The 27,945-nt window shown below is 39.8% G+C and overlaps 1 protein-coding gene across 2 annotated transcripts; it reads left to right on the top strand.

Moving 5' to 3' along the window:
• Positions 1 to 32: 32 nt before the first annotated feature.
• Positions 33 to 27,844, top strand: LOC141432567 (putative helicase mov-10-B.1). 2 transcript variants are annotated; one of them, XM_074094187.1, is made up of 20 exons: positions 33 to 255; positions 1,438 to 1,558; positions 4,824 to 4,938; positions 5,551 to 5,713; positions 6,527 to 6,654; positions 9,038 to 9,150; positions 9,772 to 9,918; positions 12,129 to 12,225; positions 14,581 to 14,686; positions 17,042 to 17,147; positions 17,524 to 17,697; positions 17,936 to 18,083; positions 18,647 to 18,792; positions 19,077 to 19,211; positions 20,888 to 21,081; positions 22,434 to 22,588; positions 23,552 to 23,670; positions 23,951 to 24,062; positions 25,196 to 25,372; positions 26,523 to 27,844. In XM_074094187.1, exons 2-20 carry the CDS (start codon positions 1,452 to 1,454, stop codon positions 26,751 to 26,753), a joined length of 2,673 nt encoding a protein of 890 aa, XP_073950288.1. In that variant the 5' UTR covers positions 33 to 255; positions 1,438 to 1,451; the 3' UTR covers positions 26,754 to 27,844. The 2 variants fall into 2 exon arrangements, with proteins under 2 accessions (XP_073950288.1, XP_073950290.1); XM_074094189.1 differs by having other exon boundaries at positions 41 to 134.
• Positions 27,845 to 27,945: the final 101 nt, after the last annotated feature.

Raw genomic sequence — 27,945 nt, 5'->3', positions numbered from 1 at the left:
TAGTAATAAAAATAATAATTATTTTCTCGGACAGAAATGGTAACACTCAAGTGTGGGCCATTGTGTGTGGCACTGGTGTGGTGTACCCATGTACAATGCCTCATTCATTTCACGGACAAACTCATAAGTTAGAGGTGCGTTAGTTCATTTCATCTGTTTACAATAGTGTCTTCTGTTCCTGCGATCATAAGAACGTGGCGAATTGTTCACTTATTTACACGAGTCAGACGCAGGATTGTAATAGAACCCTCACAGGTAAGTTAAAACTGTTTGAAGGAAGAAACCGCGGCAGCCTATTGGTTTAGGTTTAACCGTGGCGTCTCGAGCAGACGATCAAGGATCGAATACCTATGGGCTCGCACTTCTGAGTTTTTCGGAATTCATGTGCGAAATCATCTATGTACATTTGAAATTCACCACGAGCTTTACGGTGAGGGAAAACATCGTGAGAAAACCTGTATGAACCTGCGAAGAAATTCAAAGGTGAGCGAAGTTCCCAATCCACACATGGACCGCGTGGGAAAAACCACTACCATGAGTTTACAGTGACCGTACTCGATAGCGACGGCGTAAATTATTTGTACAATTCTCTACAAATAATTTACGCCGTCGCTATCGAGTACGGTCACTGTAAACTCATGGTAGTGGTACTGCAGTGGGACGTAGCGCTGCACCACTATTATATGTTCTGTGACCAGAGTTGCTTCGCTATCTTTTGAGTCCTTAATATAATGAGGTATCTTATATCATAGGTAGGTTTTGTTAAAATATCAACATAGATCATAGAACCATGAACTCTAACGCCTTAAGAATAAAGTGCATGATACGATATTTTTGACCACATACCACCTCGGCCGCTCCGAAATATCTGATGGCGACAGTACCTACATTTATTGTTTGTGTGGGTCAAATCTAGGTAGGTTCTTAGTTAGAATTGACTCCCTTCCAATGGTTGGGTTGACTTGAATTTTGGTTCAGTCAGCAAAACTGTTTTTTTTTTCAAACTTACTCTTAAGTGGAATTGCCAATGTGTAACATGAACGCCAGAAATTATTAAAAATAGGTACCTACTTGTTTTGACTATACATATGTATACTCAAAGCTATATTCATATACAGTCCTAGATATATGTAATGCGGATACGGATATTAATACGGTTTTAACTATTAGCTTTTTAATCCAATCATTTCGCTGCTTATCTAAATAAAAATAACAACCTAGTTAACTAAAGCACTTTTTTTTTAATGACGCGCATATTCGTCCAAGATCAGACAGAGAGCCTACTCCGAAATTCCAAAATCGAAGTTCGTATCGTACCGTCCCTCTCGCACTCGTAAATAATAAATTAGCGTCAGCGGGACGGCAAGATACGAAGTTCAAATTTCGCACTTCGTAATATACTTATGGCCAGGCGTAACTTTTAACGTTTATTTTTAGATTAATTCGGAGAAATGAGTAGCCGTTGTGTTATCTGCTCCGAAGACAATGTCCCAGCAGGCCACGAGGGAACTAAAAAGCACTTGAAAAATGCCGGACTGCTCGAACTGGAGAAATATAAGTGAGTATCTATCTACATATAGTAAATTATCCCTAAAAACCCTGAAAAAATGTTTTTCTACAATTTCTTTTCCCACTTTGTCAGCATAAATGCAACAGTAGGTAGGTACTTGGTGCCTCCGAACTTCGCACGATGCAATTTCTTATATCGTGTTTCTTTTTCGAGATGATAATAATATTTTAAAATAAAACACAAACTAAATATTGATTAGTAAATAAATCTACCTATAAATAAAAAAGTCTAAATTTGAAGCTAAGACCTCCGGCGTACAACTACAACGCTATATGTAGGTACTTACCTACATATCGTTCGCATTGTCATAGGTAGAGCGAAAAGTGTCAAAGTCGTATTTTGCAAAGCTAGCAACTATGTAGCTAGCTACTATATATTCTTGTAATCTGTGATTTTGCTGATTTGAGATACCGAGGTTTAAAGTTACGAAAATTAAAAAAAACTAAAGTTTTATGGCGTGAGATATTTTTAATAATTGTGCAATGGTCTCATCGCAATGACATATGTAATATGATATAATATAAGTCACGGTATAAGCTCCAACTGTCGAGCGATAATTAGGTACTTTTATCTCTTAAATTGTGAACCTAGCTAGATGTCAGTTAGTAATTTTTAGGGCCTGTTTCACCACTTGTCGACTAACTTTAAGTGACAGATATCAGTGATGCCGTCTCTGTTTGTTTTGTCCGAATAAACAAAGACGACATTACTATTTATATGACACTAAAAGTTAGTCGCCAAGTGGTGAGACCGGCCCTTAGACTAGAGTTAGTGACCTGATGATGTGATTTCACCTCATATCACCATAATTTGATGATCGATAACTCCACAAAAATACTTAAGTAGGTAGTTAATTTTCGCTTTCATATTTTGTAACAAATTTTGCGATCGTTTAGGTAACCAAGTTGTTTTAGTGAACTTGGAAATAAAATAGTGCTGGTCATAGACATTAACTGGATATGGCAAAAAAAAACTAAAATGACTTAAAGTTACCATACCACTTTGGCCGACATTTTTCGCATACAAAAACTGTCACTTGATTGCGATCGCGAGCGTCAGAACGTTATGCAATACGGTCACAGGACTATACTACCTAACCTACTGATAATGGCTGATGTCAAAACTATCAGAAATTATCGATCATATTGCGTGTAGGTACACAAAGGCAGGTACTTCCAAACAATTATATTTTTAAAAACACAATTTTCCCAGAGATGAGACCGAGTCTAGATCGATTATTTGCCGTTACCAAGATCCCCGAATTGCCGATATAAAAAAAAATTGCTCGTTTAATGGTATGGTAATGGTATGGTATGGTAAAAGATATATCCATGCAAAATTACAGCTTTCAAGCACTAATATAGGTTAGTCGCTACAAGGGTTCTGTTTTTGCTATTTTGGCTACGGAACCCTAAAAAAGGCAGGAAGTTGTTAAATAAAATCGGTTACTGAAGCCTCTTCGTTCCTGATAAACGATTTATTTTATCCACTTATAAATGGTAGGTATCACGCTTCCGCCATTCAACTTGAGCTTCTAAGAATCCATTTAAACTACACCTTCACGTTCCTTGTTCTCAGCCGTGCCCGTGCTACGTACACTATGACAATAGGGTAGATATGACACGTACTTAATCGTAAAACAAAATTTCAATTAGGTCTAAGGGCCAGTACAGACGGACTGCATTCCAACTGCAACGTAACTGCCGACTGCACCATACATTTCAATTGCAGTCAGAGTGCAGTTTTGCCGACTACAATCGAACTGCAACGAGAAATGTATGCCCAGTCGGCAGTTGCGGTTACGTTGCAACACGTTGCAGTTGGTGTGCAGTCCGTCTGTAATGACCCTAGTGAAAAAAACAATAAACCCTGAAAAAAACTTTTTTTTTATTTATTACCGCCAAACTGCTAATTTCAATTTCAATTCATCAATTTTAACTACGTCAAAACCGTTTAATACTACGACATCGTTTAGAACAACCAACATACCGGTTATATTGACCAAAATCAAAGGTCCTGGCTGAATTCTATTAGACCGCCTAATAAAAAACACTGCTTTTTACGATATTGCTTATTACAACATATCTCTTTAAGCGACTACATTTAACTGATATTTTCAGAGAATTATATCTGTTAGAACAACCAGCTGTATTGTAAACATTAGGTTGCAGTATCGACATCTGGCACACTAAACAGTCATTAAGATCGTAAAAGTAAACAAAAACGTGTCCAGTTTAGGCTCTATTGTAATTCTCAGAAAAAAATACACGTGTACCTAAGCAGTATAATCGAAGCCCAAAGCCCGCTTTCTCATTTCTCTTCCGTCAGTTTGTTACTTACAGCGCCTCTACAAATAATTTACGCCGTCGCTATCGAGTACGGTCACTGTAAACTCATGGTTAGTGGTACAACATAAGACGCACCAAAACATAATTGTTGAGTTATTCGTGAAAATGGTAACTGCAAAATTAGATTTTTAGATGCTCTTATTGCTTGAAACACAATAATAAAAGATGTTCTATTTACTTAGAAAATAGGACAAACCTTGGCTTATCGGTGACACTTGGTAATTCGGTGATACTGCGTTATAATTATAATATAATATAATCTTACACTGAGTTCACATTGGTGACAAGCATGCAATTAAATCGCCGCCAATTCGATTGCAAGCTTCAAAACTAAACTGACCACTCTGCCATATTCACGGTTTTATTTCCCAACCCACGATTTTCTCCAAAACAAACAAAATCTCAGTGTACTTTCTTCATCATCATCATCATCATCAGCCCGAAGACGTCCACTGCTGGACAAAGGCCTCCCCCTTAGAACGCCACAATGAACGGCAACTTGCCACTTGCATCCACCGGTTTCCCGCCACTCTCACGATGTACTTTCTTATGGTTTTATAAAACACAGTAGGTAAGGTTAGGTTTGTTTTATGAAAGTGCCGAAAATAACATGGTTTCAGAAAATCGTGAGTTGGGAAATGAAACAGTTTAAATATGAGGGGCAATGCGGCCTCCGTCCTGGGGACGATGCCCCAAGTGGGCGATCTCCAGGGTATTTTTTATTTGTAATTTTTAGTTTTGTAAATTTTTGGTTTGTTCAGTTATTTTGATTTGTTATAAAAATAAATTTATTTACAAAGTCACCTCGTCAATTTCCGAAAAAAACTGTAAAAAAAAAAGTTTAAATAGCAAATGAAGCATTTGGGAATCGTATCGAACCATGTGTAACGCTTATCTGTTTGCAGGAAAAAGTTCTCTGAGAATAGAGATGGCATTAATGTGATATGTTCCGTGATACCAACAGCGTACAATGCAGAGCCTTTACTGACTGACAAAGAACAGTGTAGACTTGAAGTATCCGTAAGTAAAATACTAGTAAAAAAAGATTGACCGTATGGCGAATATTGGCGAACACCTGTGCTCATAGAATTCTAATAATTAAAAAACAACGTTTGACGTTGTTTTTCATCATCATATCATCAGCCGGAAGACGTCCACTGCTGAACAAAGGCCTCGCCTCCCCCTTAGAACGCCACAATGAACGACAACTCGCCACTTGCATTCACCGGTTGCCGGCATCTCTCACGATGTCGGTCGTCAGTCAGTCCACCTAGCCGGAGGCCTGCCAACGCTTCGTCTTCCGGTTCGGTCGCCACTCGAGAACTTCCCCCCCCCCCCGGTTACCCCGAAATTCGAGAATCGAAGTTCGTGTCGTTCCGTCCCTCTGACACTTTATGCTATTTAATACGAGAGTGAGAGGGACGGTACGATATACGAACTTCGATTTTCGAATTTCGGAGTAGGCCCTCTGTTCTTCGAGCGATGTGTCCCGCCAATTTTACTTGCATAAGTATTTTTACAGCTTGTCGGTGACATTAGTTCTTCGACGAATTTCCGTATTCCGGATTCTATCTCGCAAAGAAACTCAACCTAGCTACAATATATCTATAATAAAACAATCTTAATTTTTAGGTAAGACCGCAGGTGGAAATCCGGTTGACATTCACGCTTAGAAATGACAATCCCCACGAGATTATTTTCGGAGGAATTGTGATGCTAAATAAAAAACGAACGCTTAATTTCACGTTACACAATAAAAATGTTGATGTGCCTTGTGCTCACACCATTCAGCCAGGTGAGTTATTCAAGTTTGAAGTAATTTAAATACCTCATTTTCCAGATAGGTACACTACGGTAAATAAGTAAATAAATAATAAAATAAATATCATGGGACTAAGCAAATCTTGTACGGTGGGTTGGGTACTATTAGTTATTCTGTGATACAGCCTAGTCTCAAATGACACGGGGCAAAGGCTTTAACTGAAAATAAACGGGTTCCCTTTATCTTGTATAATATCGATTCTCCGTAATACACTTCGCACTAGTATAACATATTTTTTTTAGCCGAATGATACTTTTGCATAATCATGTACTTTGCATAATTATCAGTTCGAATAATAGTCATTTCTCAGAATATTAAATAGCAGAACATCGGTATCGCTGATTTTTATTGTATTTTCACAGAATTTTAAATTGTGCTAAACTTACCATGGCATAATGACATAGTTAAAGGAACGAACAGCTATCATAAGAATTGGTTAAGATTAAATTAAGGCCAGCAAAGAAAGTGTGCTGTTACAGCAGCAGGCGAAGCGCTAGAACAGTAGCAGCAGCTAAGTAGGTTGGGTTAGGTTAGAACTGCGGCCAAAAATGCCACAACAGCGCGCGAGCCAAGCAAGCGAAGCGAGCGTGCCGCGGCAGCGGCCGGTGAAGCGCCAGAATCTTTCTGCTGCCAGTGCCAATTATAATAAAAACAACACTAGGGTGTTTTTATCGCTTCAAATACTATTAGATATCTTTCTGTGTAATAGCTATTCGCAAATAGAAATATTATTCTCATAGATATTATCTTTCTTTCTAATAAAATTATTATCTTGTATATTTTCAGAACAAAAATTTAAAGAACAAGTTTCGATCACTTTCGAAAGCCAGACTATTGGAGTATACCAAATGTCTATTTACTTCTTTTTTCTTGCTGTGGGGAATGACCAACCCATCGTAATTTATAAAGAAATAGTGAGTACATACCAGTAAGCGTTGTTATAGTATTTTGTTAAGCCTTTATGTAAATATGACCCGTGATTGACCTGCTTATCATGATCACACCTAAAATGGAATCAGACCTACTGAATCTTCTATGTAGCAAAATATCCAGCGGCGATGTAAATTGACCAACAAGCAAAATGTCAGACGTCTTATTAATGATTTGCCCCATTAGCATTACATCCATAACTATAACGCAGAATTAGTTCGTGTGGTATAATATCAAAACTACTTGTCAAAAATACTGTCACCCAAAAAAGCAAATCGTCAAATCTCATTGTAAGCAGTTAGTTGGAGTAGCAGAATGACCAAAAAGCATAACGTCAAAAAATCATCAATCTCTTTACATCGTGACTTACGTGATATTTTATGTTTTACGTGATGTTTTGTGATTTTGGCGTTCAGCTTTACGGGCGACATTAAGTTAATTTTTGTGCAATTCAAACATTTTTAAACATTTCTAATTTTTTCACACTTAACATAACAGTTTTCACCACTTTACATACAGACTTGATGTCATCTGGCCTTCATGGACGTTATGCAAGTTGGGTGTTTTACTAGATATGGATGGACAATTTACACAATTGGACATGTGCTTTTTAGACCATCTCAAGTCGTGGTCATTTTGTTTCATAGATAGACGATTCGGTACTCAACTGAGCCATAAAATGTACAGTCAAGTGCAAAAATAAGTATATATTTGAACTACCCAAAAATTTATTACTACGGCCTTATTACGTCGGAATAGAGTCTGTGGTACATATTTTTACACTTGACTGTACCTACCTATCAGTAGGTTATTGATTTAATTTCACTAAATACTCCTGTAACGTAGAGATTTTCATAGGAATTTTTGATTCATAATGTACCTACTTAGTCAGCCTTTGACGCGGTACAGTCACCATCAGATATATCGAAGTGGCCAAGGTGGTCAAAAATATCGGAACATGCACTCTATTATTAAGGTATTAGAGTTCATGTTTCGATATTTTTGACCATCTTGACCGCTCCGAAGTATCTGATGGCAATTGGCGACTGTACACTGAACATCGATCAATTTTTCCTTTTGAGGTATGGAACACTAAAATATAATGATGCAAAACAAATCAGGGCTCGTTGTAAGAATCTCAAATCGAGTTGCCTTTAGAGCTAGACATCAATGCACCAATATTTTCAGTATGGCCTGGCAAGGGCGTCGCCAAAGGGGAAAGGGGAGCAGGGAGGAGCAGCTGCCCCCCTAGAGATTCAAAAAAGTAGCCGTATATATATATGGAAGAATGAGAAAATTATGTAACTAATGTAGGTAAAGTTTAGAGCACATGAAGCTTTTCACTTGTAGTACAAGCCTTCATCCACGGCGATTGTAATTTGGCAACTTTTTTGAATCTCTAGGGGGGCAGCTGCTCCTCCCTGCTCCCCTTTCCCCTTTGGCGACGCCCTTGCCAGGCAGGGGGGGGCAAGTATATGTATATAATAATATATATACTTCCCCCCCCCCCCCCGGCCATCGACGCCCTTGTGGCCTGGCGGAATAACCTTAAGGCTCTGGTTTCCTCTGATAGCGGTGGGGTCCTATAGCGTCCATAATACAGTGACGAAAAACGAAATTTATACAGGGTGTTAAAAATCCCTGTAGGTTCTATTATTTTACCCATATTAAAGCTACTGATTACTAATATGATACAAGTGGAAAAACATTGAAATTTGAATAAAATAATTAAGTTTTGTATGGAAGTTGAGTCACAAGAAGACTATCTCCATACAATATATTTTTTACTATTTTCGAATTTCAATGTTTTTTCATTTGTATCGTATTCGTAATCAGTAGCTTTAATATGGGTTCAATTATAGTACATGAATTTTTAACACCATGTATAAATAATGATAACGTGTCATATATCGACATTATAGGAAACTGCACTAGAAAACGGTCTCGTGACGTCATTCACCGCTTTAGACCTTGTCCAGAAGGGGCGAATTCGTCGCGAATCGTATCGCGCGAATTCATACGCGCGTTGTCGAGGTACATCGCGTCCACAAGCATCGCGCGAATTCAAAATACGCGCGTAAATCGCGTGCACTACGCCAGACTCTCGACTCGCGCGTTTTGTTGCGTCCAGTTAACGCGCGAACTCTAGAGCGAGTGCACGTATTGAGTGCCCAAATGCTCGCGCGTTGGTACGCACCTTGTGGACGCAACGGTCGCGCGTAATACGCGCGAGAGAATCGCGGCGAATTCGCCCTTTCTGGACAAGCTCTTAGTACTTACGGTCGCTATTATGCCGGCATCGCTATCTTAGGTAACCCGAGCTTAATATATATGTCAGTAACCGATACAATTTCGAACATCTTTCAGGTGGTGTTTGTAAAAAGGGAGAACAATCTAAAACGAAGAGTTAATAACCCGTACACACAAGAAGTAGTGTCCGCTGAGAGAGTAGTATCGTCGCTTGCAGCACAGAGAAAAATGTAAACGTTTCATTTTTTTTTATTATAAGTATATATGCATGATTGGAACGATAGTTTCCTGGGTAAAAAAAATATATTATGCAGTCAGACGATCGGAAAATATTGGACACGTAATTTTTTTTTTATATTAGTCCATTGGAGGACAATTTTACCAGTGTCTAGTAGGTTTTGCCGTTGTACGGTAAAAAAAGCTAAAAAACTAAATATGGCAGGTAATGAATGGATGAAGCGCGAATCCTATTGGACCCTACCTATTTCTCTTCATTTAATAAACATAACAAATTACAAATTAAGCGCGTCAAAGTGACGTCAGGCCGTGCATGTTCATAATTTTTCGACAGACGAAAATAATCGTGTTCAATATTTTCTGATAATAAGAATTTTTAGGAGACTACCTAGCCGGTTGTGTCCAAATCTGTTTGGGTACGGTCAAGGACTTTAACATGAGCCACCATGGAACCATTTCACAGTGACATCTCATTAACAAGGAAAATCTGAATGACTTTTCCTTTGAAAAGGTTCCATATGGTGGCTCATGAATTAAAGTCTTTGACCGTGCCATGCCTTTACGTAGTTCAACTCAATAATTAATAAAAACTATAAAACTTTCTATTTTCGCAGACAAATTAACAAATACCAAATACCGTCGAAGAACGACGAGGATTATAAGACTGTGTTTAATTACTTGGAACAGCAACGTCTGAACAAAATTGGTGCCAATGGGCGTCTGAGTACCGACGCACAAAATACATTACTTGAAAACATAAGGTTTGTATGGTGTCGACCGCTAGTAGGAGCCCCTTACTTCACATAACAATAATTCTCATAATATGAATTCGCATAACAGATTTGGCATTATATAATAATACAGGGATCCCTTCGACACCCATAATTTTATTGTTTCAATTTTCGATTCAAAACTTGGTACCCAAATTATTTTTGGTCATAATTATCAATAACTAGTTATAATCGTTGCTAGGTATAACGCGAAATAAATATAATGATTAAGTAGAATAATGTTACATGGCATGGCATACAAGACAGAAGTCATGAAATTGATCATCATAATATCAAAAGGCATATCGTTTATTTTCATAAATATTGTAGTTCATATTTTTTATATATTTACTATTATTATTATTCATACCATTTTATTCTCTAATGTTTTAAAGGACTAATTTTAATATTCAGGAATAATACATGACATACATTAAAACATTAGAAAGTTAGAACTGTGACTCCTTTTAAAAAGGACCAGTTGACAAAAAAGCAGGTTAGGTTAGGTTATGGCCGGCACCACGGCAAAGAGGATGCAAAGAGGAAGGAGCTGTTCCTAGCTGCGGTAGACACTTGGCGGACCAGATTGGAGCACCCGACTGCAGGTATACGTACAGTGGAGGCTATCCGCCCTGTGCTTAGGGACTGGCTGGAGAGAGAGCATGGTGCACTGACATTCCGGCTAACACAGGTCCTCTCGGGGCATGGATGCTTCGGGAGGTACCTGTATAAGATCGCAAGGAGAGAGCCAACTCCAGTGTGCCATGAGTGTGGTTGTACCGAAGACACTGCCCAACATACACTAGAAGTGTGCCCAGCTTGGGCAATGAGGGCTATCGTTTTTTGTCTCACTAGATGGCGCACTGTTGCGTGAGGTTTTTAAGTATGGTTTTAAAAGTCTGTTATTACGGTCGTGAAAACAAAGTTTAGATTAAAATCATATTTAATACACCTTAAAACCGTACCATATAAATATCGAGCATGCCACAGTGTTGCATAGTCCCTGTTTTGTTCGAAAAAAAGGGAGGACAAAGGTTTCCGAAAGACAAAACTGTCTCAAAACACAGACGTTCATTGCCCCGGAACGCATATTTGCCATAATTAATTTCAGATATTGCAAAATATTCACAAAAATATTCTAATTATAAATAAACCCGCGTAGCTCACCCAAAAACTATGAGATTTGACATTTCGGAGACCTCACGCTACACTAGCGCCTCTAGCGGCGAATTCATTCGCGATAGCCCTCATTGAGAGACAAGATCTTGCTGTGGTCGTGGGCCCTTAATATCCCTGGTTCATGGAATGACCAAATGCGAGGATGCGTGGAGAGCGGCGATTTTCTTCTGTGAGGAAGTGATGTCACAAAAGGAAAGCGCCGAGCGGACCAGGAAGTCTAACTCGCTAGCAGACGACCCTGTGCGCCGCAAGAGAGCTGGGCGCCGGCGTATCGCCCAAGATCGCCAGCTCCCACCTTAATTAAGGACCTCAGGCCACGGACACGGGGACGTCCGTGACCCGCAAGTGCAAGGTCCTCGAGGACGATGGCGTGCCAAATGTTCCTAGCATGCCATTGGTGGAAAAGGGGGTTCAAGAATGGCTCCCCTAGAAGATGAATCCGGAAACGGATAACCGCCTCCTGGCGATGTAGCGGTTTATTCCGTTGTACCGCTGATCGCTGGCAGGGCGGCGAGGAAGGAACATCCCGGGGGTTTTAGTGGGTAAAAACACCACATAACTAATAAATAAATAACTAATAATAAATGGGGTATCTGGTGGCAGATTTCTCCCGGGAAAAAAAAAAAGTTAGGACTGCGACCCCTTACAAAAAACAGCTGCCAGAAAAGTAGGTTAGGTTAGAACTGTGACTCCTTACAAAAAGTACCAGCTGACAGAAATGCCTTATGTCGAATAATTATATTCCTTTTGAATTTCAACCTTTCAGTACAAGTACCACATTAATTGTCATGACCAATAACGTATGAAATTCACTATTTCTGACTAAAAGCGTTATGTCAAATAATAATATTTCTTTTGAATTTCTACCTTTTGATACAATCACCACATTAAAAGGGGCTAAGGGGCGAAAGAAAATTATGACTATTGAAATTATGACCAAAGATAATATAGGCGCGCAGCCTCAGTAGTTATTCGACTGAAAATCTATCTCTTCTGTTTCATGATAATTTATATTTTTACAGACTCATCTATGAAACTGGTCCGATACACAACAATTACATTCAGTATTTCCGCCATTTGCTGTGGTGTGAGGAAGTGAGCATTGCTAACAATATGAAGGTACCTACCTACGCAAATAGCGTTTATTTGTGGCGTTATCTGGGAAAAGGTACCTTGTTGTCGGTTCTAGTTTCCGAGATAATCGCGCTTGAAGTAAAATGTCGAAAAAAAACATTTTTTCTTTTTTTACTCTATATTAATAAGCAGGGTCTAAATTTTAATTTGACAGAGACACAAGTTTTTAAATCGATTTTTTATGAGTCAAAACACCCTTAAAGTTTAGTAAGAAAGGTACCTTATTGTCGGTGCCGCTCTTGAATGTTTTCTGTGCGCTTGGTATCGTTTTGGAAGACGTGTCGGACGTCGGTACTTTATCGGCGCGTCATCATCATCATCATCATCCTAGCCTATACGTCCCACTGCTGGGCACAGGCCTCCTCTCTGAATGAGAGAGCTTGGGCAGTAGTTCCCACGCGGGCCCATTGCGGTGCTTGTCGGCGAGTAAAAAACGTCAATCAGAATCATCATAAAATGCGTTTAATTAGAGTAAGGTAAATCATCAATAACTGGCCACCATTAGGCGGTAGCCAGTTAGGCCCTTATTACACTAGCGATTTGCAGGCGAGTTGAAAGCGAGGCGAGCGCGCAGCGAGTTCGCTTCGAGCGCGTAACGATTTCACCGCGTGCACGAAACGATATCGCCGCGAGCGCGCAACGATGTCGCTGCGAGTTCGCTGCGTTAGCGCCGAAGACGCCCTATTTACTTATTATACGAAAGTCTACAATATGGCGTTTTTGGCGCTAAAGCAGCGAACTCGCTATGCGCTCGCAGCAGCGACATCGTTGCGCGCTTGCGGCGAAATCGTTATACGCTTGCAGCGAATTCACTGCACTACGCTTGCCTCGCTTTCAACTCTCCCGCAAATTTGATAAGGCCCTTATTGACGATTTACGCCCATTTGTCTTTTTTTTATTCGACTGGATGGCAAACGAGCAAGTGGGTCACCTGATGGTAAGAGATTACCACCGCCCTTAGACACCTGCAACACCAGGGGGATTGCAGATGCGTTGCCAACCTAGAGGCCTAAGATGGGATACCTCAAATGCCAGTAATTTCACCGGCTGTCTTACTCTCCACGCCGAAACACAACAATGCAAGCACTGCTATTCACGGCAGGATTAGCGAGCAAGATGGTGGTAGCAATCAGGGCGGACCTTGCACAAGGTCCTACCACCTGCTGGTCTTTAGAGGTTGATTTATAGTTATAATAATAACGCCTAATAGTTACAACTTCAAATCAAAAGCATTTTTTTAGATCTTATTCTTAACTATGTCACTAAACATTTTACGTCCGACAATAAGGTACCTTTTCAAATACGTTAATCATTTAGTGTGTTGAAACAAAATTATAGCTTTTTGGTAAGAGTTTTAATACTACAGTGTTCTTAAATTAAGACTATTAAAATTAATCGTAAGTTATTAGTCGTTTTCAAATGATATCACTTCATAATCACTAAATATTTAACCACCGACGATAAGGCACCTTTTCGAAAATATATAGTGATTGTACCAACTTTTTACTAAACTTTACCTTGGATTTTGAGACTGAAAAAACTAGTTTTTTAAGGTTTGTTGAGTTAATTTGGTCTCATTGGGCTATGTTTTAGCGTATTAAATATAAACGTTTGTTGATTTTGACTGTTTAATTACATTTGTAAACCACAAAGTTTTTTTATACAATAAACAACGTTAATTCAAAACGGAGTAGTTCTTATTTAGTGTCCGATTACGCATAATAATTTTTCCTTCGATAAAATCCAATGGAAATATACTATAAATAGAAAATTAAGTAAAAAAAATCCATCAACCTTTTTTTTTACTTTATGCAAAATTGTTCTTGAAACCTGAAAGCCCGTACAATCTACTCCTCAAATAGCATGTTATCTATGTAACTTCCAACAACAACATACTTTTATTGGGTGTATAAGTTTGAATTCAATTTTCTCATAATCACCTTTTCTGGCTTTGAGGTTCAACATTTGAAAAAAAAATATCTATTAAACCTACATGCATGTTTCTTACATGGTTTGATAGCTAAATGTATGTAGATTATGGGGATATCAATAACTCAATACCGACAACAAGGTACCTTTTCCCAGATAACGCCACATTTTTTCTAATTACGGTCTAATAAAGTATTTAATAGTACGGGCATAGCGAATTATTCACAGACGGGGACGTGGGCAAAGGCATGCAGTTACTGACCTTGGCCATTGGGCTTTAAATGCAAGGTTCGGTACTACTGGTATAACTAGATACCTAAATCGAAGTTCGTAGTTCTTCACTGTAATCTTCAATATAAGTATGCAATGCAACGCTAAATTGACAGCACGTATTTTTACATCTTTTTCCAGAATTACAACATGCTGGGGGTACCGTTGTTGCCTTTTGGGCAATGGGCAAACTCTTTTGCGTTGACGGTGCCTGGGCTGGCAGAGAAGCGACCGTGTATCATGCCTGGTAAAACTTCATTAGATAACATACTACACCGCGCTCCAGACAGTTGAAAACCAGTGTCCTCCTTGACTAAGCTGACCTTGGCAGGAACTTGGTTTACAACCACGGATTGTGTTTCGGCTACACGGATTACAAGTGTGCAAGCGAATCAAGTGGAAACAGGCCCTATAATACTAGGCTAGGAAGTGCAAAATTCGAACGTATCGTGCCGTCTGCAGACGCCAATACAACATAATACGAGAGTGAGAGGGACGGTACGTGGACGGTACGAGACGGTTCAATTTTCGTACTATTTTTTATGTCATGTTCATTTTCTTATCAGTAGTGTTCTAGTAGCGAGTCACACGCGCAAGCGCACGCACATGCACGCACGCATGCACAGAAAGGGGTCATCCATAAAGTACGTCACACATTAAGGGGGGGGGGGGGTCAAGTTGTTTGTGGCACGGAAACAAAATAATTGCAAATTTCATAGTAATACGTGTGGCAAGGGGTTCTAAAAGGGTCAAAACTAGTGTGATGTACTTTATGGACGGCCCCTAAGGGTCGCTTCGTTCAGGTATCCAACCGGTTCTATGACCTTAGTCGAACAATCTGTCGCTGTTGAAACAACAAGCACTAATTAATAAGCTACGCCCGGCCCGAGCCATACTGCTATGGGCAATTAATTAATATGCCTCAATTAAGTAATATATCCGCACTGGGCCCGCGTGGGAACTATGGCCCAAGCCCTCTTGATCTGAGAGGAGGCCCGAGCCCAGCAGTGGGACGTATATAGGCTGGGATGATGATGATGATGATGAATTAATATATGCCTCAGTTCAGTCTAACTCAAGTAGGGTTAGATAAACCAAGTGCCAGTGGCGTGCCATCGTAACTAAATTAAAAATTATATTTTTTTGACGTCAGTCCTATATTTTTTTAAACGCACCATCAACACGCGCGATCGCATCATTATCGAGCGCGTTTTTGTTTTCATAGAGCAATTTATTGTTCAGGCGTTACTTCAAGGAAACGCGTCAGCGTAGTGAGATTATGGTGGTGATAGTTGGTTTGCGTTGGGTTTGGTTTGTGTGATTTGTGTGTTCCCTTAAGCGCTCGGTCCGTTCATGCGATAAACGCTGCGTTTGACGCACATCTAATCTAACCAATCACAATCCACGCAATCTAATTACCAAACATGCGTTTGCCGCTGCGTTCACCGCGTATATAAGGTGCTAACAAATTAAGTAGGTACCAATATTTTTAGAGCTGATTGATAGTACTTGTCTAGTAGTAGATTTAAGTATAAAATATTTAAAAGTTTATGTTCATTTTTGGAGATAATTAGAAAATCAACTTTGCTGCGTAAGTTAGTGATTAAAACTTCTTTGATTATCTTGACTTGTGACAGTCACTGGCTGGCGACTTAAGTTAGATAGATACAGTAACTGCTGGCCCTTTAAGTTAGATAGATAGATAAATTTCAAAGTCACATAATACCTATGCCTACTAATAGTTTTCCCGCCAATCGTTTTAAAATATTGATTCAAGTTTATCGCATAAAACCACCGAGCGCTTTAGTGTAGCTTTGGAGGAGCTGCGAAAGTAAAGACACATTTGTTGCATAGACATCATAAGCTATCATCATAAGGTCGTGGGTGAGCAAAGTAGGTAATGGTTTGTTTTTACTTAAATGAGGGCTATCGCGAATGAATTCGCCACTAGAGGCGCTAGTGTAGCGTGAGGTCTCCGAAATGTCAAATCTCATAGTTTTTGAGTGAGCTACGCGGGTTTATTTTTAATTAGAAAAAAATTGTGAATATTTTGTAATATCTGAAATTAATTATGGCAAATATGCGTTCCGGGGCAATGAAAGTCTGTGTTTTGAGACAGTTTTGTCTTTCGGAAACCTTTGTCCTCCCTTTTTTCCGAACAAAACGGGGACTATGCAACACTGTGGCATGCTCAATATTTTTATGGTACGGTTTTAAGGTGTATTAAATATGATTTTAATCTAAACTTTGTTTTCACGCCCGTAATAACAGACTTTGAAAGCCATACTTAAAAACCTCACGCAACAGTGCGCCATCTAGTGAGACAAAAAACGATAGCCCTCATTCTATCATAGAGCAAACATGCAGCTCGCGTGCTTATTGCGTTTGTACATATCTATACAAAAGCGCGTCGACGGTGCGTTTAAAAATCGCGGTATGCAAAGGCCCTAAAAGCGGGGTGTTGCATCCGAAGACATACTCACCTATCTCACGCTTCTCTCACGGTTGCTTGAGTGAAATGTTTACTTCACGTTGCTGCTATACTTAGCACCTAAAGAAAAAATCTGTAACATTTAAGTATCTAAGTTTTTCGCATTTTTAGGTGATTTCGTTCATGTCAGACCTCATGGCCAAAAGAAAATTCTGTTTGAATCGCTCATAACGGACATACAGGATACCTGTGCTGTATTCGGAGAATTTGCAACGGAGTGAGTACTTGCAACAATTTTGTACTTACTGCAGACAGGAAAATATTAGTTCGTACCTACCTACGTATTTTTTCTCATCTAGGTCTACCAATATGTAACATGACACCACTGCTACTTGTACTATAATAGTAGATTGTTCAACAAGGGACTAAAGCAAGGTATAATGAGACGAGATGTTTAGCCACCCGAGCAGAGCGAGGGTGGCTATAGTTCGAGTGGCATTATGGTTGTCTAGTCTCGCGTTAAACACTACTTTTCACATATTTCGTGTTTTGTGTCGCATCACAGCTATAGAGAGAGAAAAAGACAGAGAGCATCACAACACAAAACAACAGACAAATGTGAATGCGGCTTAACCCCAATTCTGATGTTCCAGGTTTAAACGGTACTTTGTACCAGGCGCCAAGTTCGACATCCGTTTCTTCATGTCCCGTGTGCCTTTGGAGCGCATGCACGAAGCGGTCTCCGACGTTCAAAGCTCGTTCGCTACGTCTAAGATTTTCCCGCAGAAAACAAACCCGCCCAGAGTAAATGTTATCCCGGACGACCAGTAAGTGAATCGAATGATCTTGCAAAGTAACGCCTGAATCAATCAATGGAACTTTCTCGAAATGCAGGGGTTCGTTGGCAATTCGCAGCATATCTTACTTAACTAATGTACTTAAGTATATCAATATATACCTACTAGCACTAGCCTTAATGGCCTCAAACTGAAAACTACATAAAGTTATCCACCTCGTCATTTCTGTTGGTGTCTTTCCTCTAAACTGTTCCCTATTGCACATCAGATTTTTTAACAAGCAAGTGGCAGCGAATCCCGAACAGCGGTCGATTGTGGAGCACGTGGTGGGGGGTTCGAGCGGCACCGCGCCCTACCTGGTGCTTGGACCTCCGGGCACTGGCAAGACTGTCACCATCGTTGAAGCCATACTACAGGTACACAGGTTGTTCAAAGGTTAACCGAAAAAGATCCCTTTAAGGGATACGTTCGCCTTTGTATGTACATATTACATATATCTCCTTGTTTTACTAACTGTTATTTTCATATGTTTTATTTACAATAAAGAGTTATACAATAAAATACAATGCACTTATAACTTAAACATAGATTTCATCTTACTAGCAGCGTGAATAGGCTTTCTCCTTCGAAATCTGCGTGGAAAAGGATATGTAGGAAAGCGCTTTCTCCCCTCTAGCATGGAAAAACAGGGCTGGCCTTAGCAATCTAGGCCCCGGGCGAGTCATGCCTTTTGCGCCCTTCCAGATAGGCACGACAAGCGACAAAATGACAGACAGGTCGTGTTTGTTAGACATAGAATAGAATACTGCTCATACCTACCGCGCGCGCCGTTCAACTTAACCACTTAATTTGTGCAGAGCACTCTTATTTATTATTTAAGAAAGAAAAAGCTCGCACAGCTGAAATATGTGTAGTAGGTACCTACCTACCGACCTAAGTTGTATATAAATAAATAAAAAATACATAATTGAATTTTCAGTTGGCCCGGGACCCCAACAATCGCATTCTCGTGTGCACGGATTCCAACATGGCGGCGGACCACGTGGCTTCCAAGCTCGTGCGATACAGGAAACTCTTTTCAGACAAGGAGTTTATCCTCCGTGCCAATTCAGAGTTTCGGCCATGGTTAGTAATAACTTACTTAGAGGTCACTTTTAGGACCTGGGATCATTCAAGTATTAGGTAGGTACGTACGTAGTCCCAAAGAGGGGTGGGGCATCTTTGCTTAGCTTTTTTTTATGGGAGACGGGGGTTTGGATGGTGATTAATATCAGCAACATTAATAAAACAATATGGCTGGCTAAGTAAATAAATTAAATTATAGGCGTGAATAAAAATTAAACGTACGTAAAAATATTATTTTCTAAAGCGCTCTTTTTCAACACGATAAATTTCTAATTTCAATCCAGGGAAGAGATGCCAAAGGTTCTGGAGCCGTATTCCAACGGGTCGAAACGAGCCAACTGGAGTCCAGTCAAAATCAAACGTTTCCTGAATCACCGGATTGTGATCACGACGCTCATACATGCGGCGAAGTTCGCCAGGTTGGTGGATCTGAGAAAATTTTACAGCTGAATTAAACGGAAAGGTGGCTGGCGTGTTTTAACGCTTCAGCATTATGCTAAGCCAGTGTCCGGTTGCAATGCAATGACACATTCTATTCTTCGTTATTGTCTATTTGTTCTCTTGTGTTTGTTGTGAATAAATGTATTTTCTTTTATTTTTAAAGTTTGACAGGTTTTAATAATTCAGGATTAATGAGAGTCTTTTCACATACAGAATATCGCTAATTCGCTAGATGTCGCTGACGACGAGAGATCCGTTTCACTTTACAGTATCTAACTGCTCGAGATTTAGTACTCATCCGTACTAATATTGTAAATTGATGTAAAGTAACTGTCTGCTGTGTGGTACCACAGAATAGATAATAGTGTGGTTGGTACCCTTCACGAGATATTTACTCTGAGGAAAATTTAATAATTCCTGCGGAAAAGTGATAAACTGTTAGCGACAGACACTTGGCAGACGAAGTCGCAGGCAAAATCTAGTTTATTTTTAAACCAATGACAAACTTTACAGAAATATTGAACGGACCATACGATACTAACGACATCTAGCGATATTTTATCGGTCAGAGATCAGTTAGACATATTTACTGCACAACACAATATACCTACACCGAATCACAGCACGGGCACGGTCTACCTACAAAAAATTAATCCAATTCTAAACATAAACATAACGACAATTCTAATACCTATGATTTACGTCCACTTGCAGGCTTTTTAATACAGGTTTAAGTGGTCTTAAGTCCTGTCAGATCCATACAAGAACTGTCAGTTTAAATCGAGAGAATTTAAGCCTTAAATCGAGATTTAAAAAAGCTTACAAGACGTCCTTAGACACCGAAATACTTAGGTACTAATTGCGCTGTTTATTGACTTTTGGATATAAATAAGTACCTATGTAATGGTTACAATGGCAAAAATGGGCCTATTTCACGAACGACACTATAAATTTATAACTTAGTCTAATTTAATTTATAACATAATGTAACCGTAGTTTTTAAGCTTTAATGCAAGTACGTATAGGATATCATAATTTTTAGTTGCCTAATAGAATTAGATAACATTATTATAAATAGTCAAAATACCATATACCTACGGGACTTATCACGCTATTTTTACACAAGTAATATTTACCTCGACGTTTCGGCAACGTTACAGTTGCCGTGGTCTACTCGTGACCACGGCAACTGTAACGTTGCCGAAACGTCGAGGTAAAATATTACTTGCGTAAAAATAGCGTGATAAGTCGCCCGTATATTTTGACTGAGTGAGAATCACGAAAGTTTAAAACGTTATATTATTATGTGGCTAATATACCCTACCAGGGTGCATAATATTGTAAGACTTATTAGAATAAGTCGTTATGTATTTTATGTTTTTTGCCAAATAAATAAATACTAAATACTATTTCGTTGATTGAAAATACAAACTGAAATATAGATGCACAGAAAAAAAAGAAAAATAAGGCCATCACTGGGAATCGAACCCAGGTCCTCGGTAATCCGGACCGCGTGCTATACCGCTACACCACTGATGGTGGTGGATGGTTTTACGGGATGACCTTGGGATGACCGTAAAAGTAAAAATTTGGAATTGAAATAAAAAATACAAAAAGATTCCAAAAAACCAATCTTCATTTTGTTGATGTTCAGGGAATTAAAGTACAAAAAATACGACCGTAATACGACGCACATTTTCATCGACGAGGCAGCGCAAGCGTCGGAACCGGCGGCGCTGGTGCCGGTGTGCGGGCTGCTTACGCCGGGAGGCGCGCTCGTGCTGGCCGGAGACCCCCGGCAGCTGGGACCCTTCTGCGTCAGCAGGGAGGCGAAGGCTCAAGGGCTAGGTATGTGGGAGGTGAGGAGCCGATGGAGCCGGCGGCGTTGGTGCCGCTGTGCGGGCTGCTGGCGCGGGGAGGCGCGCTCGTGCTGCCCGGAGACCCCTGGCAGCTGGGACCCTTCTGCGTCAGTAAGGAGGCGAAGGCTCAAGGGCTAGGTATGTGCGAGGTGATGAGGCGATGGAGCCGGCGGCGTTTGTGCCGGTGTGCGGGCTGCTGGTGCGGGGAGGCGCGCTCGTGTTGGCTAGAGACCCCCGGAAGCTGGGGCGTCTGCATTTCAGCTGGGAGATCAGAGACCAAGGTAAGTGAGGTAGGAGAGGGCCAGCGACGGAGCGGCTAACCCAAGAAAAACATTTAAATCCCATCCACCTAATTCGTTTTGCGATATCATAGCGTCGATTCATAATGAGCTGGCGCGAATGAATGAAACAAAAGAAATGCAATTATCACTGTGGGAGTGCCATTCTTATCCAGGGCTATCCTAACATTTTGTAAATAAATCCATATAGGTCTAACAGGTACTTCTTCTTTATGCAAGAAATAAAAAAATCAAAAACCCGACTGCTTTATAAAATACTAAAAAGAAGAACACAAAACAAGTCCAGTGGGCTAGCTGTTAAGTAGCTAACTTAAAACAACAGTCGGGACCCATTCAAACCAGCCGTACCAGTCATCAATTTCTTGCGATACTAATGTGTGCCACACTGCTGTTGAACAAAATCATGCGTCATGCTTGCGTTGCACACGGGCGCAGCGGTGCTAGGGGCTCCGGCTGCGGCCCTTTGTACTATTCAATTTTGACCACGCGCTTCCTAGATGGCGCTAAAGTAATAATTGCACACGGGCGCTACGTGGGCTAAAGACGCCGCTCGCTGGCCATGCACGTTCGCGGACAGTCCGTCCAGAGACGTAAATAAAAGCCCTTGTGATTCTGCACTACGTCTGTGACCATAAACTTTTCATAGGGTTTATATGGTACCTTGCTTGTGCCACAGCAAAAATTACAAGGTAACCCGAACCCTATTGCTCTACACACATTTATTAGGGACATGACGCCTGTTGTGACACAGCACGTTTGTGGCTGTGGACGTTACGGCTGTAGCCGGCTGTCATAGGTAGGAGGATTTGTGTAAAAGGCAAGTACATAACATACTAAGTATATCTGCATGTGATTCCACGGCGGCACAGCGGCTCGCAGAGCACATTGTCGACGGACACGGGACACGGACGTAATTTATTTTTGTCTGAGATTTTCTTGTGACATATCAAGAAATTTATAAAAAGGCTCTGTGTTCGTGAACGTGTTAAGAAGACAGAAATTACAGAATGGTATATTTATTTAATTTATGGTATATTTCCAGGTGTTTCTCTGATGGAGCGCCTCAAGAACAAATGCGACTTGTACTCCGATGAGAATCCTGACCCGAACTTCTTCATGAAACTGAAGACAAACTTTAGATCCCACGCCGATATCTTAAGCATCCCGAACGAATTGTTCTACAATGGAGAACTGAAGGTAGACGTTTGATTAAGTAGTATTCTTTCATAAAAAGATGAATAAATAAATGCCACGGGACACTTGAGACCAATTGTCGGTCCCGAAGTACAGTCACCAGCATTAATATCTGCCACAGTGGAGCGCGCAAAAATATCTGACACGTCCTTCCGGCCCTAGAAATAGAGTCGTATCAGATAAGTATTTATGCACGCTTGTTGTGTCGCTGGTGACTGTCTAAGCAAAGCTTGTGTTATGGGTACTAAGTAGTATATATGGTATAAATAGATAGATATAAATATAATACTTAAATACATGTCTAGAATAAACAATTGTATTTTCATAAAAGTAACCTAACCATAGAAATTTAATTTTTAATACTTACAAGCTTTTTTTGCAGACTATACTTTTTATTCACTGTACTTGCATTGTCACCCATTGAATACCAAAATTCAAGTCGGTGCTATTAACCGTTGAAGAGTTCCGTCCTGCGGAGACGATCCTGGCTGGACTACCAGGATGTCACTACTAGATTATTGTATTGTCACGCGATTTACATAAGTATTCCAAATTTCAAGTCAATCTGACTACTGGAAGTTGATCAAATTTAACTTGCAAGATTTGACTACAGACAGACAGACGATAGTCAGACCGACAGACAGACAGACAGACAGACAACGGGTAAAAGCTTGTAATATCTGCTGCAATCGAACCCGGTACCTCAACTTGCTTAGTCAGGTTCTCTAACCACTGTGTTATCCGATCGTGAGGATAAATAACAAAACATACAAATATCTGCCTACTGCAGCTGGGTTTCCTATAATGCTTTGAGTACGAGTATTCAACTATAAGGTAAATGTCGCAGTGTTTGACATGTTACTTAAAGCCTAATAAGCGCTATCATCGTATTGTCTCATCTATATATATATATATTGCTAATGTCAAAATTCACTTTTTAGTGATCTGTTTGAATTAATGTTATAGAGTCAAGCTCAACGGGACAGAATCAGTGTTAAAGATATTCTGGGGCAAAAGGAGTTGAGCCGTGCTATAATTTTCCACGGTGTGCTGTCCCGAGAACAGAGGGAAGGTAAATCTCCCAGGTACGATTCATTCTCATTCAGATTGCCTTATTAAGGGATTTTTCAACATCTCATAGATGCTCATATGTTACTGAACTTGGATGCCCCCAATGGGTCTCACAATATTAGATAATTACTTACCTATGTTACTTTTGACGATGTTGTCATAAATTCTGGTATATTATGTAACAGTCATAATTACATGTACATATTATATTTTACAGTGAAATTTATGCAATTAAATGAAAATGAAAATTAGGTACCTACTATCATAATAAAACTAATTTTATTTCTTCTACAGTTTCTTCAACGATATCGAAGTAGAAATCGTAAAATCGTACGCTGAAGCACTGGTCAACCAGCACAAAGTGCCTCAAAAAGAAATCGGTGTGATCACGCCTTATATTATGCAGGTGCTTATTTTTATTTAAATACAAAATACTGTTAGCGGTTTTTTTGTCGGACTGATTAGAATGAACACGAAATTTTTCATTACTTTATACTGTGATAAAATCGGGGAACCCCCTTTTTCTAATGAATGGTACAATAATGACATTTTGTAGACTAAGGGCTTGTTTCACCATCGATTGATTAGTGTTAAGTGACGGTTAAATGTGTTGCCGTCTCCGTCTATTCGAACAAAACAAATAGAGACGGCATCACATTTAACCGTCAGTTAACACTAATCAATGGATGGTGAAACAGCCCCTATATAGTAGATATAGTTTTTAAAAACTAAAACAATAGGGCGGCAAATTTATCTTCCGCCTCGGGCGGCTGATACACACGCTACACCACTGCTTGGGAACCATCATCATCATCCATCATATTATGTGTAATTGTGCGAAATTAATGACTTATCCTTTATCCTAAGTACCTATATTTTATTTGAAGTAATTATTCTGCCACCAATAATGTCCGAGGTTGTGTTGCGAGGGATGTGTTTTTCATTAACCAATAGAAACGGTTCATTTACACATCCTCGCACAGCACATCCCTGGTGGAAACAGCTATACTGATGTCACAAAGGAAACTTTCAAAAATTGCGGAAATTTTCTTAAAGGAAAATTTCGAAAACTTCTCACAATTTTATGTGGAGATTAAAACTTTCCGTTTCATAAATTTAAATTTACTATATTTCTTGTGAAAATTGTCAGAAGTTTCCGAGAACTTTTCCTACTTTTTGGAAACTTTCCGCAACTGCACATCTGTAGAGAAACAGCTGAGCGGAACGAGGCGAGGTAGCGCTTCTATTGGTTATAATGAAAAACATATTCCTCGCACGCAACGCAATATCCTCGCCCATCTTTCATGGTGGAAACGCTGCATATGCTACGAGTATAGTGAGTTTCGAGTGGAAAGAAATGGTGGAATCCGTCGCGAGCCTCCGTGTGTTAGAGCTTCTTCTTCTTAGAATATCTATTGAACTACTACGCGTACTTATTGATACAAAATAAGTAGTACCTAGTCAATAGTTGCTGTAAGTGTATAAAAGTTAACAAAAGTATGCTATAGTGTGATGTGAACTGACAGTTGTATTTGGCAGGTGGACCGAATTATGTATTCGTTGGACAAAGTTAGACTGGCCAAGATCGATGTGGGGACGGTGGAAGCGTTCCAGGGCAGGGAGAAGCGCGTGATAATACTGTCGTGCGTACGCGCAAACTGCGACTTGTTTGGGCACGACGCGAAGTTCCAACTCGGCTTCCTTGATAGCGCCCAAGTAAGTGTTTTACAGCCTATCACACCGGTGATTTGCGGACGAGCTGAAAGTGGGGCGAGCTCGCAGCGAGTTCACCGCGAGCGCGCAATGAATTCGCTGCGTACTCCGTGACTGACCCTATACTACGAAGTGCTAAATTCGCAGTTCGTATCTTGCCGTCCCACAGACGCTAGTATTATTTAATATGAGAATGAGAGGAACGGTACGATACGAACTTCGATTTTTGAATTTCGTTGTAGCCCCCGTACAAATAGCGTCCCAGCCCTAGGCACGACAAACTCGCTGAGCACTCGCGACAAAATCATTACGCATTTCGTAGCGAATTCGTTACGCGGCAAATCGCAAGTATGATAAGGCCCTTGTGTGAATCCGTCCCGTAACCCTAGATAAGCCATGCTACCCTTGTATCCCAAATCTCAGTTCGAACGCTTAACACTTATGTTAGCTTCACCTGTAATCATTTTGTATGAACCTAGCGGAATCTTTGAATTTGATTTTCACGCACTACTTATCGTGGTATTGACACAAAACAGTAATGTGCAATTATGTATTGCGAGGAATGTGTTTGTCATTAACCAATAGAAACGTGTATCAGTTAATGAAAAACACATTGCTCGCAAAACACCTCTCACAATATCGGTGGAAACGCTGCTTTATGGTGTACTTTGACCAACAATGGTATTCTGCAGCATAGTATGGAGCAATCAGGCAGGTTTACGGATGTTAGCTCCGATTCCGTTTCCGTTACGTCGAACGGAACTTCCGATTGATATTAAACATCCATCGGTTCCGGCTCCGTTACTTTTGAAACGGAAGTTACATCGGTTGTCAATGCTTAGCGCGGCGACGACATGAGCGACGTACATCAAAAACATACAGAGGGCTAATTATGTAACGCGATCACAATCAAATGACAGTTTATGTATTCGAAACTATCATTTGATTGTGATCGCGAGTGTCAGAAACGTTACGCAATAAACCCTCAGGCTTAGTAGGACTACCCTTAACATCTCGTCCACCTATCACTCACGCTCCGATTCTGGTTCCGGTTCCGTTTTCGGTTACGATTCCGTTTCTGGTTCCGATAAAACCACATCCGTTACACTGCATTAAAGCCGGTTTTTAGTTTTAAAGGCAATTTTTTTTTCAGCGGTTCAACGTTGCGATAACTCGAGCGAAGGCCAAGCTGATAGTCATCGGCAACCCTTTATGCCTGAGAAATGATGCAAAATGGTTGAAGTACATGCAGAAGTGCCGGAAATTCAATACTTATACCGGCTTCGACTGCGGCGTCGAAACAGACGCCGACTTGGAAGAGGTGCTACAACAGATCGCTCCTATAATGGCGATGATCAAAAAAATTACCGCGTCAAAAGAGTAAATTAGCTAAGTATATACTAATGATATTAAGTACATATGTTATGGACCAAGTAATTAATGAGGCCTTTATGTATAATGCCTGGGCATTATGAAGCTAAGTACGAGTATCCCGGGCAAAGTGATAATTATTATCTTAACTTCATTATTTAGGTATCACATTGTCCGGGCATTATAAATATTGCTAGGTACATGATCGTTGGGCAATTTGATTAAAACTGATTCTTGGCTAGCTGAAGTCTGATTCATTCAATCAGAAAGTGAGGATCCGCCATTGAGATAACTTACTTTACAGATTTTGATAGCTTGAGCTGGGAGTAGGGTTCCTTCCTCTTCCGGAATTCTGGGAGTTTCCAGGAATTTAGAACTGAAAATTTAAATCTCTCGCCTCCCGGAAAAAATTAAGAATAAACAAAATTCTCCCGTAATTTAAAGTTTCCGCGCACTGGCCTATTTCTTAGTCGTATTTGTTTGTAGATTACAGGAAGCCCCATAAAAAGTCTGCTTATTTAAATTATCATAGAATATTTCAAAAAATACGGCTATGTTTTTGTTTGTTTGTTATTCTGTCCATTGTCCAAGAGACAATAGTAATGATATGTAGGTACAGTCAAGGAATCTGAATCACCAGGGTGGAACCTTTGTGCTACTAATGTCATGTTGACATCCCATACATCTAATCTACCAAAGAAATCATAGCGAAGTTGTTATGAAAAGGTTCAACCCAGGTAACGTGATGTTTCCTCGACGGAACCCTCGGTGCGCGAGTCCGACTCGCACTTGGCCGTTTCTTTTATTCGTCGCCGTTATTTTAACTTGTTTTATGTAGGTATACTATGGTATATAGATAGGGTTATGAATGTACAAGAATACATAAGTATTAAAATATGTTTAAGTGTTATGTTATGTAAAGTTATTTGTTACAACTTCAAACCGCAGAACGAGTTTTATAATTACAATTTAGATATACTTTACGTACTATTTTGAGATTAATAATAATTGTAAAATGATGGATGACATTAAGTGATAAAAGCATGTCATAGATTGTATTATTATTTTATGTACTTTATAGTAATTACATGATTTTCCTTATTATTATGAAATATTATTTTAATACCTACCTGCTTGCATGTTTGCCTTATTCGCTTTTTTAATTAGGCACGTTGTTTATCATAAAGCTTCTTTTTTGCTGAATG

Source organism: Choristoneura fumiferana, chromosome 11 (assembly GCF_025370935.1).
Source record: "Choristoneura fumiferana chromosome 11, NRCan_CFum_1, whole genome shotgun sequence".
NCBI classification, from domain to species: domain Eukaryota; kingdom Metazoa; phylum Arthropoda; class Insecta; order Lepidoptera; family Tortricidae; genus Choristoneura; species Choristoneura fumiferana.
The sequence above is the reverse complement of the archived record's forward strand: the minus strand, read 5'-3'. Positions and strand labels throughout refer to the sequence as shown.